The sequence below is a fragment of the Rutilus rutilus genome (assembly GCF_951802725.1).
Source record: "Rutilus rutilus genome assembly, chromosome: 2".
In the NCBI taxonomy this organism is placed as follows: domain Eukaryota; kingdom Metazoa; phylum Chordata; class Actinopteri; order Cypriniformes; family Leuciscidae; genus Rutilus; species Rutilus rutilus.
Genome location: NC_140210.1, coordinates 43118357 through 43136961, shown reverse-complemented (window position 1 = coordinate 43136961; position 18605 = coordinate 43118357). Strand labels below are relative to the sequence as shown.

At 41.0% G+C, this 18605-nt stretch overlaps 1 protein-coding gene across 1 annotated transcript; it reads left to right on the top strand.

Annotated features, from left to right (window-relative positions):
- Positions 1–3870: 3870 nt before the first annotated feature.
- commd1 (copper metabolism (Murr1) domain containing 1) lies at positions 3871–18570 on the top strand. The gene is made up of 3 exons (XM_084401706.1): positions 3871–4085; positions 8482–8769; positions 18429–18570. The coding sequence occupies exons 1-3, from the start codon at positions 3912–3914 to the stop codon at positions 18534–18536; spliced, it is 570 nt and encodes a 189-aa protein (XP_084257832.1). The 5' UTR covers positions 3871–3911; the 3' UTR covers positions 18537–18570.
- The last annotated feature ends 35 nt before the right edge of the window (positions 18571–18605 follow it).

Here is an 18605-nt window from a genome sequence, read left to right as displayed (position 1 = left end):
ACACAGACATCTTCTAACCGTATACATACTGGGAACTATATTCTCAGAAGGTGAAGCACTGCTACTTGGGCGGAGTGATTTCCTCGCAGCACCTGAGAAGCCCCCATAGATACACTAGATGTCGCCTTGGCTACGGCAGTTCATTGGAACGAATGCGTCAATAGAGCCGCCATCTTGGAACAGGGGAGCCCCTCCTCTTTAATGCATCAGCGTCAATGTAGGCAAAGGTCTAACGGAAATAAAATCACCATAAATCGTCATGAATGCGATTTTCTAGTTTTTTTGGTTCGTTCCAACGGTCAGACATGTATTTATCATTGAGTCCAGAGAAAATTTAAGGTTTTGATATTAAGATAATCTACTTATTTTTCAAAATATAATGCATATGGTAGTAGGCCTAAGTTTATTAGTCACATTCTTCCACTTGAGTAAACTTAGAATGAACTATCGCTTCTTACCTTATAGCCTACTGCATGCAAAATGGCTACAATGGTGTGACTATACATGTTAATTTAAACATTTAAATTGTATTGGTTTATTAAATATGATACACAAAGCAATTTGCAGGTGGAAGCAAATCAAAAATTTGAGAGGAACATAATGTGAAAGTTAGATAGTTGAGGTGCCAAAGACCGTTTCATCTTTTCTTTATTCCTGTCCCGCAATACTTTTGCCACATTAAATAAGTATGTACTAAAGTAGTAAATACATCTTAAATAGCTAAACAGTTGACATTTTCACAAATTCCAGTGTCCTTCCACACCTCCATCCCCAGTTTGCAAGGAAGAAACAAGCCCTTGAGCCCACTGTATCCTTGTGCAAAACTCACACATAAGATTTGTGGAATTCTATGTATAATAATCATGGATGTACAGAGAATTGTTAAAGGGATCATATAATGGTACATGCACTTTTACAAGTTGATTGTACTGAAATGTGTGTTGGCAGTGCCTGTACACAACCATCATAAAATGATAAAAATCCATCCAGTGTTTTTTTTTTTTAATCTTCTTATATGTTTTCCCCTCTCTCAAATCAAGCCGTTCGATTTTGTGACGACACAAAATCGACACCCCTCCCACGATTGTTGATAGACAGCAGCGTTTCAACACAGACCCGCCCTTGCTCGCGAGCTGTCAATCATAGTCCGCGCGGACCGGCGCAGTCATTGTTGATACGCTGGAGCACTGTCTATGAGCAGAATGGCGTCTAAGCGATTGTGGTGTTCTGTTCTTGGGTGTAAAAAGGAACACAGAAGTCATTTTGATGTTCCTAAATCCGAACCGCTGAAGACGCAGTGGCTGAGTTTGTTTTCGAAGGGAATATTCTCCACGATCAACATCAATGCTTTCATGTTTGTGCGAATCATTTCACACACCAGACTGCTTTACAAACGAGGTCAGTATAAAGCTGGTTTTGCTAAGAAGCTGCTCCTGAAAAAGGATAAATACCAACTATTCGTGTACCTGCTGCACCTCCAGAAGAAGAAGTGAGTGTAACATTTTATTAACCTTTATATTAATATTTATATTAATCTTTGCAAATCGCTTGCTGCACGCTTCATGATGAATGCGGCTGTTTACACTCAGGGTACATTACGGCATGTTTTCTATGTATGACGTTCTCAATATAATTCATAATCCCACGTTTATAATGAACAACGCGTTATGGTTCTTGTGTTATTATTAAAAACGGTGTACGCACAGAACAGAGGGGCGGGGTAAGCAAAGCTCATTATCATTTAAAGACACATGCACTTAAACGGCGTGCTGAAAACAGAGCTGTTTTTGACCAGGTAAAATTAGTGTTTTCTTATAATACTAATGAGAATTTTTAATTAAAGTATATTACAAACTTTTAATTTAGACCCTAAAGAATCATATTAGCTTGTACAAAAATGGCATTATATGACCCCTTTAATAAACTAGTGTTTTCTGACAGTGTCGGCTGCAAAGATGAAGTTGACGATCGCCATATTCGTAGTGAACGCGCCTATAGAGAGAAATGCACATAATGGATTACATAATCAGAGAGTAGCCTTTTTGTTTTCGTTTTGAATTATTTCGTTTAAAGACATTTCAAGCTTTGTGTATTTGATGTATTTCTCATGACTATAGCCCCTTTCACACAGAGATTCCGGAAAATACACGGATAAAGTGACCCAGGATTTGACCCGGGTTCGGTCGATTTTGGTTCATTCACACTGCCAGTGATTTTCCGCAATCAGAGAGTGCGTTCACACACAACCCGTAAAAATCCCGTAAAGACACGTGACATCGATGTGACTTGCAATGTCTCAGCAGCGTCTTAAGTTTGCTGATGAGCTGCGATTTCTCTCTCGAGAAACCACACACTTTTACTCTGATTCGAAACTTGCGCATTACGTACCGTTTCAGAGCTGGCGAACGATCCCGCGCTTCAGCGTCATCACTACGACACGGCTTTATTACGGCTTTTGTTCACACAGCGCGCGTTCCGGGACTGAATACGGCAATGTTACTAGGTCCCCAACCCGGCATCGATCCCGGCATCAATCCCGGGTCGTGTTTGCGTTCAAACAGAAGGCACTCTGGCAATTTGCCGGCAATTTCCCGGGTTCAAAGCGCTGTGTGAAAGGGGCTTATGTGAGGCATACACTGAGTTTCGGTAAGTTAGGATGAGATGCGCTCCAGTTAACGTGCAATGCAAGTGACCGTGCGGGCGCCTCCATGATTATATTGTCTGTTATATTTGCTTCTTATTTATTAAATCCAGGCAATTGGTTGATGAAAAATAAAAAAAATAATTTAATTAATTAATTAATTAAATTAAAAAATTATAAAATTAAGATACAATTTATACAAAACGAAATGCCAAAAAAACAGATGAGCCCAGAATATGAACGCAACCTTTAATTAGGCTAAACGTTAAGCATTTTGCTGTCTGGTTTTTAGATTTCGTTCATGTGAACATCCATACGAACATCCATACGCAGCACAAAAGTCCGGCATCATCCATGAATTCGAAGTAAGCTACAGGCGGAGATAGCAGCGTTACCTAGCTACTTCCTATGACAAGACACCTTTTCCAAGATGGCGGCGGTTTTGACGCATGCTTAGAACCCCAAGGCGACATCGAGTGTATATATCTATGAGAAGCCCCGTGTTGAGGAGCAGAGTTCGCTCAGAGTTGGAGTGACTCTGAAAAAAGTCGGCGTGTTCCTTTAAAAACTATGGCTGTGGGATATCGTGGGATATCAAAGGCAGTGAAGCATACACCTATCATTACATTGTTTAGTGCATAAGAAACAAATGTAGAAAAAAACATTTTAGAAAATTAGGCCAATGTATGTTTTTATGTAACTGACTTAAAAAAGTTATGAATGGTCTTAAAGAAATAAATTCAATGACTAACTTGTAAGACTTGTCTAAGCGGTTTATGCAACAGGCCCCAGGGGTCTATACAGTGATATGTATGAAATCAATGCCTTGTTTCGTAACAGAAAGTCATATTTGGATAAGAAACCCCATAACATTTTCTTGAGATGTTGATTTATGACAAACAATAATAATAAAAAAAGTCATGATAATTACGAAATATTATCATATTTCCATAAGAGTGCTACATTGATCACTAAATTAATGTCAGTCTTTTTTTTTTTAAAGACCAAGGAGAAGCTGTTGTTGTTGTCATAGTGAAACTCTTTACACTACAGCAGATCCAGACTAAAACCGTGACGTGTAGTGTCAGATAAATTCACTAAAATATAATGTCCACTACAGTGGACAAAAGTCTATTCCTGGGCCCCAGGAGGATTATGTTTATGTTTATATAATATTTAATGGCTCTGGTTTATATTAAACATAAAAATACCGGAAGTGAACGCGCGCTGCGCGTGACGCGGATCACATGACCCCCTGTCAACATCCAACATGGCTGACGCGGACAGCCAGAGATGTGTGAGCGCTTTACTGAACGGAATCACACAGAGACTTTATTACGGCAATACAGAAATCACAGAGGAGTTTCTGAAGAATGAGCTCTACGCCGAGACGACGCAGGACGAGTTCCGCGCGCTGCATGACAAGATGAGGTCGCTTCTCAAGGTATCTATACACTCTATACGAGTTTTACATAATAGCAGGGACGTTTATTGATATTTCTGCATCAAAATACAAATGGAAACATTTCATAGAGAACTTTCATTGTTTAAAACAAAATGCAGGTGTGGATTGCCTTGTCTGTCCACCGCTAGAGAGCAGCAGATTTCTTGCAGCACCAATGCTAGTTTGCCAGGTCGTTAGTTAGATGTCACTTGCTGAACGCGTGTCATTCCATAATGCGTTCATTCCTTAATTAGTATGTAGTATTCAGTGCATAGTACGACTACTGTATACTACAGTTTAGTAATCGACAATATGGTTTTTTTTTTATGGCTGATATCTTAGAGAGCAGGTGGTTGATGGTCGATATTATAAAGCTCATATAATGTGATGTATCACATTATTAAGTTGGCTTGGAAAAGCCAACATACTGATATTGTATTTAAGCTTATTATTATTATTCTTAGCCAAAATTTATCCACGCTACTCCTCCTAAACTGTTCAAGCTACAACCACTAAACTCAGACTAAACCTTCAAACTGTTCTGACTAGAGGTGCTTGCTCTTTTCAGGTTGATCAGACTAACGGTTTTCCTAAAATTGCTGATCAAAAATTGGAAAAATCCCATAGACTTTCATTGCGGAATGTTCAAATTGAGCCAAGACTATTTAAACTTCAACTGTATCAATTCAAATTTTGACAGTTGGAGAGGCTCATAGACTCCATCAGCTGCCATTCTATGTACTATTTCTAATTTATTGAGACTCATTTAAGCTTTCTTTCTTTCTTTCTTTCTTTCTTTCTTTCTTTCTTTCTTTCTTTCTATCTATCTATCTATCTATCTATCTATCTATCTATCTATCTATCTATCTATCTTTCTATCTATCTTTCTTCCTAACTAATCTATCTATCTTATATTTATTTATTTATTTCTAACTCCAAACTAAATTCAAATTTTGAATTTAGAGGCTCATTAGACTCCATCAGCTGCCGTGGGCCGGACCCCGAAATTGTGAATTTCACTGATCCCTGCCAAGGAACTAAGTCATTTGTTTACAGGTGGCATGTACAAATTCTTTTAAGTAGTGTAAGCATTGTTTCCAACGTTGATGTGTGCACATTTGATGAAGATATCGATCTAAACTCTTACATTTTTAAAGGGGCAAATTTGTAGACTACTAAATCGTAGCGTCAGAAAACGTAAACAAATCACCCGTCTCCTTGACAACCTGTCACGTCTCCATGACAACCAGCATAGTTGATATCGTAACGTTGCTCTCTTGATAACGAAATCCTATTAAAATAGGCTTTATATACTTTTTGTCTACACGAGCTGTATACTATACATTGTGCACTTACCGTCAGAAGACTCTAACGTTATTGATCACCCGTGGGTGGGCTTTTGTCACCTAATTTATTTACATGACCGCATAACAAGGCGGGACGTGATTGACAGCCGGTATGCGACAATATAAAGTGCACATGTTGCTTCTAAGACAAAAAGCCCAATAACCTTATTTTCTCAAACAAGTTGGGAATCATTTGTTCAGTGTGCCCAGAAATGGGTTAACCTCAACACTGCTGAGAGTTTAATAGCTGAAAAAGCCATAGCAACATTTAATTTAACAGAAACCTGGAGAGACCAAGATGTGCCAGTTAATGTGGGCTTCCATAGGGAATGCTACATGCTCTTCACCAATAAAGATCACATTGCAAGAGCATGTAGGAGAGAAAAGGCAGCCACAAATACTAAAGTTATGCATCAAATCCATCAATTCTACTAATTCTCTATTAAGATAATTGTGTATTGGTGCATCATGTAGGCTATTATGTCAAGTCAAGTATATTTGTATAGCGCTTTTCACAATACAAATTGTATCAAAGCAGCTTCACAGTATTAAATTAAAATAATACAAGGTTTGTTTCTAGTGGAATTTATTGATTGATAAAATTAAATTAAATATTCCCAAAATATCCCCAACTGAGCAAGCCAAAGGCAACAAATATGTGTGTATTGTAGTTAGTTTAAAAATGTATGTTAAATAAACCTCACAATACCAGTGAATCTTAATTACACAATGTGATTTTTAATTAATGTATATTGTAACACTTTGTATCTTAAAATTTGTATTGAAAAGCTGGACATTTAACAAGGGCAAAAAGCATAGATTAAATATAAGATTACAGAATAGTGTAAGGTTGACAATGACCTGAACACAAAAGTCATTGTTTTTTTTAAGAATGTTTTATTTGAAACAAAAGACATTACATGGTATTCTTCCATCTAAACAGTGAGATTACTCGATTAAAAGTAACAAACTTGGATAAACACATTCTTTGTCCCCTTTGTTCTGTCCCCTACCTGGTGTCCCATAACCATGTAGATAAAGCCCAACTGCTGCCAGAGGAAGTCAGTGATGACACTGCATCGGAGGTTCGGGTTTTGCGTTCTGCATCAGATGGCCCAAGCCTCCCAAAAAGAGCTTCCCATCTCCTACCAGTAGAAAGCACCAGCTACCATGCATGTGTCTATGTAGGAACTGCTCCAATGCTGTCTAAGGACGCAACACACAACATTGTGAGAGTGCAGCCATGGCCTAAGTGCATGTTTAAATAACATAACACTTATAAAGTTAATCTGGTTCAAGTTTAATTTTTTTGTGTGGTGTTGTTAATTCACTAAATAGCCCTAGTTAGCCGTTGATAATCTAACTCAGGGGTTTTCAAAGTGTGAGACGGGCCTCCCTAGGGGGGCTCCAAACAGTTTCAGGGGAGGATCAATGGAAGTGAAACAATATTACATTACTTATTGCATTAGTTATCAAAAGGAGATCACACAGAATAGTGTGAGAGTTCAGAGATACAGCAGTTTTTGGGAACTGTTTTACCCCCATCAGTCAGAAACTAATAAATGCCTTAGGACAGACCTTTGTTTATAACTATATGGTGTAGTAAGAAGTTTCAGTGATATTAGGCTATTTTGGCTAAAATGGTTAGTGTCTATGGGATCAAAAAATATAATTATTAAAAATATAATTATGATCCCATAGGCATCCAGGAATTGAGTGAAATTTACCAAATAAAATAAAGATGTGGTGGTGGGGGGCTGTATATAAAAAGCTCCACCGTCAGGAGAGGAAACGCATGCAAAATATACAAAATACAATGTGCGATTAGACAGGAAACAGGAGATAACGTAAGCTAACTGTATGACTGTGTGTGTTTTAGAGCTCTCCCTGCCCCAACATAGCTGATTCAAACTGTCAACTCATTATGAACTCCGGAAGCTGCTTAAATCATCTGTGTTGGAGCAGGGAGATGTCTAAAACAGGCATGACAACGTGTAACTTACTCCTGGAGAAGTTTGGGAAACACTGTCGCAGTACATAAGCTTTACTTCAAATAAGATTAATTCATTCAGCTAGTCTAACGTTACCCGGAAGGGGCTGAACGATGGAAAAAACGTTCAATCTTAACTTTATCAGTTACCTACCGTTTCCACGATGTGTGGTGCAGCCATACGCTGTAGCCAAAAATTATGTCCAACGGAGAACTCGCCACTGATCGGCCGCCGCGCCCGCGACTTCAGGTCACATCCGGGTCTTCGGGCACCGGTTCAAATAATGACGTGATTGGCCAACTCAAGTTGACAAGGTAACAACACGAGCTTTGATTGGTTCTTACTCCGGCTAACATTTTGTGGTTAGCTAGCGAGATTATATCTACGTTATATTTCTAATGTGCAACAATTGACGTTGGAAACAAGCAGTAATGTGCTCAACAACAATTTCTATAGAGCTCGGGCGTAGATGTTATGGAATGGTGCATTGTGGGTAACGGCGGCCATTTTAGAGGCAACGCATAGCCGGCCGGTCTCCACCGGCACCGAGAAATAAAGAGAAAGAGTTATGGACCGTGACAAAAAAGTTGGCTATACTATATACTGACAAACTTAATGATGAAGCCAAACAACGCTACTTAAAAAAGTGAGATTATAGGCGGAATATGAACAAAGTATGGAGTAATAATTATGAAAGTTTACCAAGCCTCAGTTTCCCTGATATTTTCTCCTACCTGGTCTGTGGAGTGAGCGCTTACACCTCCAATCCAGGACCGGATTAACCATTTCCTGTGGCCTCGGCAACAACATTCAAGCCCCCACACACATTTTAAAGCAGCACTCAGTAGCTTCGGGATTTCTACGCTGTATTCTCGCTTTTTGCTCGCAGGTTTCTCTGTGTATCTGTGTCTTCAGCGCTGTCAAAATAAAAAGTCTGCGTTCTGACTCCTGTCAGCCAAACATTAAAACTTGTCGGCCGATACTGATAATTAAAAAAGCCAAATATCATAATTTATCCCATACTACACCCATAACCTGATCTGTCTGTCCCTCCTTCAGTCCATGGCATCAGCGGACATGGATCAGACGCAGCTGGAGGCGTTCCTCACGGCGCAGACGCGTAGGCAGGGTGGTGGAGGCGTGAGCCCGGAGCAGGCGGTCGCTCTGGGACGCTTCTGGAAGACCCACCGGACACGGGTGCGAGAGAGTCTGTTGGCTCAGAGCCGCTGGGAGCCCGGCCTCAGGGGCCTGAAGTGGAGGGTGGACCTGCACACGTCCGCCAGCAGGGGGCAGGTGTCCAACAGCCCCGTGGCACTGGTGGAGTTAGAGCTCGGCCGCACCGGAGAGGTGAGAAATGAGGGTTCAGGTCATGCAAGTTTAAAGGTGCAGTGTGTCATTTTTAGTGGCATCTAGTGGTGAGGTTGCGAATTACAGGAAAAGATGTCGTCGTCTGAGACAGCAGAGAGTTGCCAGTTTAGCAATAAGGTTTCTTTAAAAAGATAAATTAAGAAATTCTATTTACTAAATGATTCAGTAAAACGATGTTATTGGGAATATTATTGTTACTTATTCATCATTGTGTCAGTGTTTTGTTCGCTGACTTTAGCTAGCTTCTTTGCATGAAGAACAACATAGTGACGAAACGCGTTCTGTAGAGCAGATTGTCCGTTTAGGGCTACCGTAGAAACAAAATGGCCATTTCAATGTAAGGCGGTGTATATAGATAGAAATGGCTCATTCTAAGGTAATAAAAACACAACGGTTCATTATGTAAGGTTGTTATACACCACTGAAAACATAGTTATGTATATGTTATTGCATTTCTGTCAACAGATCCTCCTAAATATTACACAATGCACCTTTAAGGGTTGATCTCTACACTAATTTTAGAAGCACAAAAGAGTTTTTGTTTCACAGCCCAGCTCTGGTGCTTGAATTTAGCATGTTTTTTTGCATGCTAAAATCAGGGAAGTGTGTTTGGCCGAGGCTACATCTACATAGGGCTGTGCGATATATATCATCTACGATAATATCATGATGTTTGTTTTAGCGATGTGCGATCCGACAATATCGAGTATGTCCCTCACTTTACAAAAACACACCAAGAGAGTGCACACATACATCACACACTATGTGATGTAGTCTAGTAGGTTAGAGTACTGTGTGTGAGCATTTAAAGTCTACGCTTTCACTGCGTGATTTAGTTTATTAAAATGCATTTAGAATGCCCTCAATATTCAAGATAAAGGGCAAAAATACCTCTGTTTGTCTTATATTTATATAATTTAATATAGCTATTTAATATAACAGTGAGTGCCGTTTTTTTCTTCAAATATCAGCATGATTCACAAATGTGATTTTCAGTTTAATAAACAAGAAGTTAATATACTGACATTTTAGACACAATATTGCCTGTTTTTGTTCTATTTTGCCAATGAAAATAGTTTGAAACCAAGCCACAGGACTGTTTTGCGTCTCTGAGCAACGTGAGACGGTGTTTCGTTTCTGAATGAACTCGAAAGATCATGAAAGATTGGCCGCACCGGAGAGGTGAGAAATGAGGGGTTGACCTCCATACTGCACTGTTTTAAAAGCTCGACTGAAGCATGTTTTTGCATGCTAAAATCAGGGAAGTGTGTGTGTGGCCGAGGCTACATCTACAGTAATCTGGAGACATTGAAAATGGCGTTTTTGTTTCAAAACGCTTCCCGTCCACAGTGAAAATGCTTAGTCCCCATGTACTGGAAGTTGCAAGTACTGGAAGTGTTGTGACGTATTTCCAAGTGAAACAGAATATTGAATAGAGGGCAGGTTTTACTGTAGCGCACCTCCTCTCCATCCCTCGCTCATAGCAGACTGACGGTTGGAGGGACGTGGTTAAAGAGATACTCAACCCAAAAGAACGAATGCCATTCCAGAGCAGAAGCGAAGGTTTTTAGATTTTGATTAAAGATTATGACGACAAACAAAGTTTCACGGATTAATCGTTCACCATAAGACTAGCAATGTGCGCTAACAAAGTAAATAGGGTCAGTTTTGATTTCATGATGACTTTAAATCACCTTACTTCACATGCGTAAAACGTAATAAAATCTCACGAGATGATACCGAGAGAGCAGATGTATTAAAGTTCTCGCGCTTTTTTTCTGGCACAATCATTTTATAGCAAAATATCACCTCCCACCACACACTGTTGTGTCCAGGTTGCACTCACAATCGCATGGTCTTAAACACAATTGATCCGTTCGCAAAGACCCGCCTCCTTTAGTTACTGTTGCTATGTCCGACAAGCCACGCCGCTCTCATCACGCCACACAACATGTTCTTATGCAGTGAAAAATACATGGCGGACTAAAGAGGAAACTGACAACGCGTCGACAGACAGGACAGAGCTGGTTACTTTTGATATGAAACAAAGTAGCGACTTAAAAATGTTGTCTTTATTTGAAGAAATTTAAACAATAAATACCATTTTGTGTCTCTTTAATGTGTCGTGACAGATCGCTCAGTTAAAGCTGCTGGTGAACCGATCATCTCTTCCTTCTAGTTAATTTATAGCATCAAATAAACATGAATGAACATCAGAAGGAATGTTGTTTCAACCGCGGAAAGACGTCGGTACACTTCGTTTTTCAAGTTCAAATCCACCGGCGTTAATCTACTATCTCTCCTGACTGCTTTGTCAGACAAAATGGCGGATTCTGCGGATGGCGGATTATGATTGGTCAGATCGCCTGTCAATCAAACTCTCTGGGAGGGTGAATTGTCATCATGTTTTGCGGCAGGACAGCAATTGCGAGGAATTTAATATGAAGAGTCTACAAAGGAACATTTCTCTTTAGCAACACAAAGTAAATAGCAGGCACAACAATGCCGGTGTAACTAACTAACTATAGATATCTATGAGTACAATATGCGTCACATGACTAAGGTTTTTGAATACCTCAGGGTGAACGAAAGGCTAAAACGGAGAGAAAAAACGTGTTTTCAAATGAAAATGTATTAGTGTGGACAAGGCCTGAGAGTATTGATGATGATCATTTTTGCCAATCGCTTGGGAAATGTGGGTGCTCAGTCTGGTGTAACCGCGCACACACATGAATATGTGTAGACATGTCCCGAAAGAATTAAGTCACACCTGTCTGTTTGGTGTGCACATTGGTAAGTAGTTGTGACATGTTGGGTGGGTGTTCAGAGATGTGCCAGAAGTATGTGGAAAATCTCTGAAAGCCTCAAAGTTGAAATCTGAGAGTATTTTAAGAGTTTACATTGATATTAAGATTTAAGAGATATTAACAAATAGCATTATACTGAAGTGAAATTATTTTGTATTACGAAAGAGTTCAAAGATTTGCATTAGTGAATGAGCAAGATTTATTGCACAGGTAGAGGCTAATATAGAAGATATTAAGTATCATGTCTATCTTATGCCCTAAAAAAGATTTCTTACCAGTTGTGACATTTTTATTATTACATGGTACAGGTAAATTTTTTAATTCTTGATTGACAGATGTTCCGAGGTTTTGAATCATCTTCTGGGTACTGCACAGATTACATTGTTTTTGTTTTTTTTGCACTAATAATTAGTATAATCAACAGCACGGCATGTTGTTGCATGTGCATTAACTACCTGCCAAACTAGTGTCTAAACAAGCACCATTTATTCAGTCGGCGTAATGCAAACTGGCCTATTTTATTTATGTATAATAGTCCAAATTGCAGGTGAAATGGGAAAAGTTATTTTTATTCAAGTTATACCATGGCACAGTTAAATTCTTGTTGATTGACAGATGTTCAGAGGTTTTGAATAAATTTCTGTAACTGCACCGCTGTAAAGTAGTTCTGCTTTCAAACTACTACATTGAATAAGACATCCATGGAAAGCATAAATTAATAATTATGAAAATATACTACTGCGGTGTAAGTGGAAAAACTTTTTATTTATTTATTTATTTTAGGTGTGGGTGGGTGTTTTGTGGGTGTTGTATTTATCTGTGCTTGTGATTTGTGTATTTGTTCTTATTGTGTGACTGTTCACTTGCCTTTAAGGTGTTTGAGCTTTATTAGTTAGGCTAGTAGTTTTTGCTGTGGTACAGGAGTACCTAAAATGTGCTTTAAGTAATAAATGGAAAGCAAAGTCCCCCCCCAAAATATATTTTTTTTCTAGCTGATCCTAAAAATTGCCTGATCCGTGACTCAAAAACCATAATATGATCCGAACCGTGAGTTTTGTGAACCACTGAACCACTACTTGGCAGTGTGCCAGTCAGCGCGAGCACTCGAGTTGTTTTGCACGACTTATTGCACTTAATAACTCCTTTTAGCATCAAGCAAGTCCAGCTCTTTGTCGCTTTCATACGTTTCATCTCACTAAAGTTTCAGTAGTTTTGTGATACGTGTATATTTGCATGCTGTGATATACATGATATAGCAAAATCTCTAACGATTGACATTTTATACCATCACCACGATATAAAACGCCATACCGCCCAGCCCTAATTTATTAGTATTTTTGTGTAAATGCACATTCTGCACTGTAAGAGGAGCCTCCTTTCAGCTGTAAGTGGCTCTCAGACCGTTTGTTTGTCTGAGTGCTCTAATTGTCTGGTATAATTGGTGCCGTGTGCAGAGAGCTGCATTACACGCCGTATTATTCATGCTCAGAGAATAGGGGACTGTCGGATATTCAATTCTCTTCCGAGCAGCGGGAGAGCATAAGGGTCCCTCATCACGGCCACAAAGATGCTAAAAGCGGAGATTGATTCTTCATTCTGGGTCACGAGATCAATTACTGCATGATAAAACCTCAAATCATTCTCAGTGCCGTGTTTTTGTTTGGGTGGCAAGAAGGAAACGAGATTTTCACACATCCACAGTCCAATATGGTTATTATACTGTATAATTCAGTTATTAAAAAGAGTGAAAATTGCATTTTCTAACCTAAACGAATTTTTCAGGACTGACCTATTGCCTAGTTGTCTGTCACATCCGTAGTGTGAGATATCAGATCATGTTTCTGTTTTCCAGCAAATAGATTACACAGATGAATTTGCACCTTAATTTGTCAATATTGTGCTGTCCGATGTTATTAAATTTACTTTAGTCGCTGTGGTTACAGCCAGGTTATGTGATATGGCTATTGTGACTATACAAAAGGGGCTTGATATTAGGGGTGGGCGATATGACAAAAAAATATATCATGATTATTTTTCATGTTGGTTTTACTATTTTGCAAGTAACTGAGTATCACAGCCAAAGAAATGTCCCTATTTAAAAACAAAGCCTTACAAGGTAACAAAATATAAAAAAAAATGGCAGACATTTAGGCCAAAGTGGCGAAGATAAAAATCGTTGTCATTGTTTTCTTCGTTATTAAAAGAGAAGAACAAAGATACACATAACATATACACAACATATAATATACAAATGAAATAAACTGCTTTTTTTCAGCTACAGGAGGTGTATTTAACAGAAGCAAGAAATTGAATGAACAAATATAAATATAAAACACTACATAGACTTAACTATCAATTATACATTGATCCTTATGTATGCGCGTCAGGTCAGAAAAGCGCATGTTAGAACAGCTTACCAGCACGCAAATGAAATGTTTAACCGGCAAGGCTTTAAATCACATGCAAATAATGAACTTTTGTGAATTGCAGTGTCCCGTGAGTGTGTCGCTACCTCTACCTTAACATGTGATGTGAATATACGTCGCATTGTACAGTATGTTGAGATGGAGGCGCCAGAACTGAACTAATAGAATACGCTGTTGCACGATACTACGATATTGGCAACTGACACGGACACTGGACACGGACACCGGCATGGACACTGGACATGGACACCGGCATGGACATGGACACGGACACCGGCGCAGGCACGGACATGGACACAGACACAGACACTGGACATGGACACCGACACCGGCGCAGGCACGGACATGGACAGGGCAATGGACACAGACACTGGACATGGACACCGACATGGACACTGACACCGGCGCAGGCACGGACATGGACATGGACACGGACACCGGCATGGACATGGACACTGACACCGGCGCAGGCACGGACATGGACATGGACACGGACACCGGCATGGACATGGACACTGACACCGGCACAGGCACGAACATGGACATGGACACAGACACTGGACACGGACACCGGCGCGGACACGGACACCGGCATGGACACGGACACCGACATGGACACAGGCACAAACACTGGACACAGACACCGGCGCGGACATGGACACTGGACACGGACACCGGCGCGGACATGGACACCGGCACGGACATGACACTGGACACGGACACTGGCATGGACACGGACACCGGCGCAGACATGGACATGGACACTGGACACGGACACCGGCACGGGCACGGACATGGACACTGGACACGGACACCGGCATGGACACGGACACTGGACACGGACACCGGCGCAGGCATGGACATGGACACTGGACACGGACACCGGCATGGACACGGACACCGGCGCAGGCATGGACACGGACACCGGCGCAGGCATGGACACGGACACCGGCACGGACATGGACACTGGACACGGACACCGGCATGGACACGGACACCGACGCAGGCATGGACACGGACACCGGCACGGACACTGGACATGGACACCGGCACGGACATGGACACTGGACACGGACACCGGCATGGACACGGACACCGGCGCAGACACGGACACTGGACATGGACACCGGCGCAGGCATGGACATGGACACGGACACCGGCACGGACATGGACACTGGACACGGACACCGGCATGGACACGGACACCGGCGCAGACACGGACACTGGACATGGACACCGGCGCGGACATGGACACTGGACACGGACACCGGCATGGACACTAGTCCATTATGTATAATAGTCCAAATTGCAGGTGAAATGAGAAGTTTTTTTTATTCAAATTATACCATGGCACAGTTAAAGTCTTGTTGACTGACAGATGTTCAGAGGTGTTGAATAATTTTCTGTAACTGCACCGCTGTAAAGTAGTTCTGCTTTCAAACTACTACATTAAATATGACATCCATGGTAAGCATAAATTAATAATTATGAAAATATACTACTGCGGTGTAAGTGGAAAAACTTTATTTTTATTTTTTTATAATTTTTTATTTTAGGTGTAGGTGGGTGTTTTGTGGGTGTTGTATTTATCTGTGCTTGAGATTTGTGTATTTGTTCTTATTTTGTGACTGTTCACTTGCCTTTAAGAGTGTTTGAGCTTTATTAGTTAGGCTAGTAGTTTTTGCTGTGGTATAGGAGTACCTAAAGTGTGCTTTAAGTAATAAATGAAAAGCACCGGCATGGACATGGACACAGACACCGGCACAGACACTGGACCTGGACATGGACACGGGCACAGGCACTGGACACGGACACCGGCACGGACATGGACACCGGCACGGACACGTACACCAGCACAGACACTGGACACGGACACTGGACATGGACACTGGTACAGACACTGGACATGGACACCGGCATGGACACAGACATGGACACGGACACCGGCACGGACACTGGACAAGGACACCGACACAGACACTGGACATGGACACCGGCACGGACACTGGACAAGGACACAGACACTGGACATGGACACCGGCACGGACACTGGACAAGGACACCGACACAGACACTGGACATGGACACCGGCACGGACACTGGACACCGACACAGACACTGGACATGGACACCGGCACGGACACTGGACAAGGACACAGACACTGGACATGGACACCGGCACGGACACTGGACAAGGACACCGACATGGACATGGACACTGGACACCGGCGCGGACACTGGACTCTGGACACGGACACCGGCATGAACATCGGCATGGACACTGGACTCTGGACACGGACACCGGCATGAACATCGGCATGGACACTGGACACGTACACTCCCATTCTTTTTGTCAGTCCCATTCTTCTGCCCTTCTGGATCATTTTTACCAAAAAAAAAGCTTTAACACTATTCTTTTGCTGCCCTGTAACTAAGGCATACTGAGGTATAAGTTACAGAATAAGCCATGAGGGTGATCAGAACCCATGCCAGATTTGTAGGCGAAATGTACTTTTAAGTTCACGGTTTTCCCAGTAAGTGCACTGCGTCCGAAACAAATACTTCCCAGAATCAAAGATCAAAGTTATGTTGAGAATAGATAATCCCACTGTTCCCATTTAAAAAAAAAAGATAAATGGTATGTTATAAATGGTATTTGTCCGAAACAAATACTTCCCTGCTATATATCATGTGAAAAACACCAACAGATTAGTATGTCTGAATACATAGTAGAGGATTTATGAATGAAGGTGAAGCGACGTAACTGGTGGGTCACGTAACCGTAACAACATGGCGTATGTAGTACGTCAGAATTTCGTTCATACTACCCATATTCATTCTATATAGAACAAACTTTTTCTACTGTCCTGAAGTTAATTCAAATTCAAATAGTAGTACCTACTCAATACGCGATTTCGGACCCTGCGATGAACATAAAAATTGGTTCACAAGTGAAATGAGAGATAAGAAACTCAGTAGGAAACCAGTTCAGACAATGATGAACAGTTTAGCATCACTGTGCAAACAAACTTGTTCACGGAATGCTGACTGACCAATCAGAATCAAGAATTCCAGGAAAACCGTTTGGAAATGCAAATCTAATCTGATTGCTTAAAGGGACATTGTGTAGGAATTTCTCCCATCTAGTGGTGAAATTGTATTTTGCATTCAAACGAATAGTGCTCTCCAGCGCCTCGCTTTTTCAAATGCGCGTTGCATCTACGGTAGCCGTTACGTACCAAAAAGCTATGACAGGATGTCTTCTACTTAATAGAGTTTTCCTTCGGGTGAACAGGTTTGTTATTTAAAACAAACTGCAACTTGAAACAACGAAAAAAAGAATGTTACAGTATAAATTACTGACTGTGAAAAACATTAACTATGGTAGTTAGTAGTAATGCCTTCTTTATTCGTTATATTTTTTGAAGTACGTGCATTGTTAGATATCATCATCATCATCAGCGCCTTCTCTACTTTACTCAATAGCTGCTATTCATCAAAGAGCCTGTTTAACTTTTAACTATAAATGTTCTACTGTCTATATAATAAAGTACACAACCAAGCAATGAAAAAAAAGCTTGTAATTAAGACCGTAGCATTGACTTACCCGTCGAGAAGAAAGCAGGCAACTTCAGGGTCTCTTTTGAAAGCTTTCTCCTGCATTAGCAATCCCGACATTAACCCTTGTTTTTGTAATCTCCGGTCACGTTTCCTTTTACGGTCTATTTTGGACTTTTTCGACGACGAGGACTCATCCTGTGACTCAGCATATGTATGAATGAACGCTGTATAAATAACCGTGCAGTGCATCCTTTTAAACTTGCCGCGGCAGTGACAAGCGCCTCTCACTGCTCTGCTCCTCCGCGTCTGCTGGCTTCAGTCACGTGACGCTGGCTCTGAACGAAAACGCGTTGTGGAAACGCGTTGGCCTAGTACTTTTTGTCCCTCTCTGCTATTATAGTTTTTCAAGATGGCGGAACTACATGGAAGTCTCCGTGGACCTACCCGTCCCATGTATATAAAAATAATCAATTCTTTGTTTACGAGGATTAGTCTGATCATTGGCATAGGTATTTGTGCACCATTGAGGGCATATTTATGAATAAAAATATTGATTTTAGATAATAAAATACCTAAAAAGCTACACATTGTCCCTTTAAAAACATTTTATTTATTGATTCTGAATAACAAGTTCAGAATTCTGAGGATTGATGTGGAAACTACTTTTAGAGTGTTTTCCGTGCAGTGAATCTTACACCGCTGTGTTGATGCGGGTGGACTCTAACAGCCGAGTCAGCAGCAGTTATGAATTACACGTTATGTGTTGTTGAATGATTTTGGTTCTCTTCATCATACTGAATGTAAACGGTCTCTGTTTCTCTCTCTCTCTCTCTCTCTACTTTAGAGCTCTGAGTTTGTGTGTTTGGAGTTTGATGAGCAGAAGGTGAATCTGGTGCTGAAGAAGATGGCAGAGCTTCAGGAGAGCATCGACAGCGTCGTGCATCGCAGCTAGAGCTTATCTGCGTGTTCATAGGTGTGTGTGTGTGTGTGTGTGTGTGTGTGTGTGTGTGTGTGTGTGTGT

What these genes read in the sequence shown, in the direction of transcription:
- commd1 (XM_084401706.1), top strand. Translation starts at nt 3,912, where the DNA reads ATGGCTGACGCGGACAGCCAGAGATGTGTGAGCGCTTTACTGAACGGA. An exon ending in AGATGAGGTCGCTTCTCAAG is followed by an intron (nt 4,086 to 8,481) that starts GTATCTATACAC and finishes TCCCTCCTTCAG; the next exon opens with TCCATGGCATCAGCGGACAT. An exon ending in AGCTCGGCCGCACCGGAGAG is followed by an intron (nt 8,770 to 18,428) that starts GTGAGAAATGAG and finishes TCTCTACTTTAG; the next exon opens with AGCTCTGAGTTTGTGTGTTT.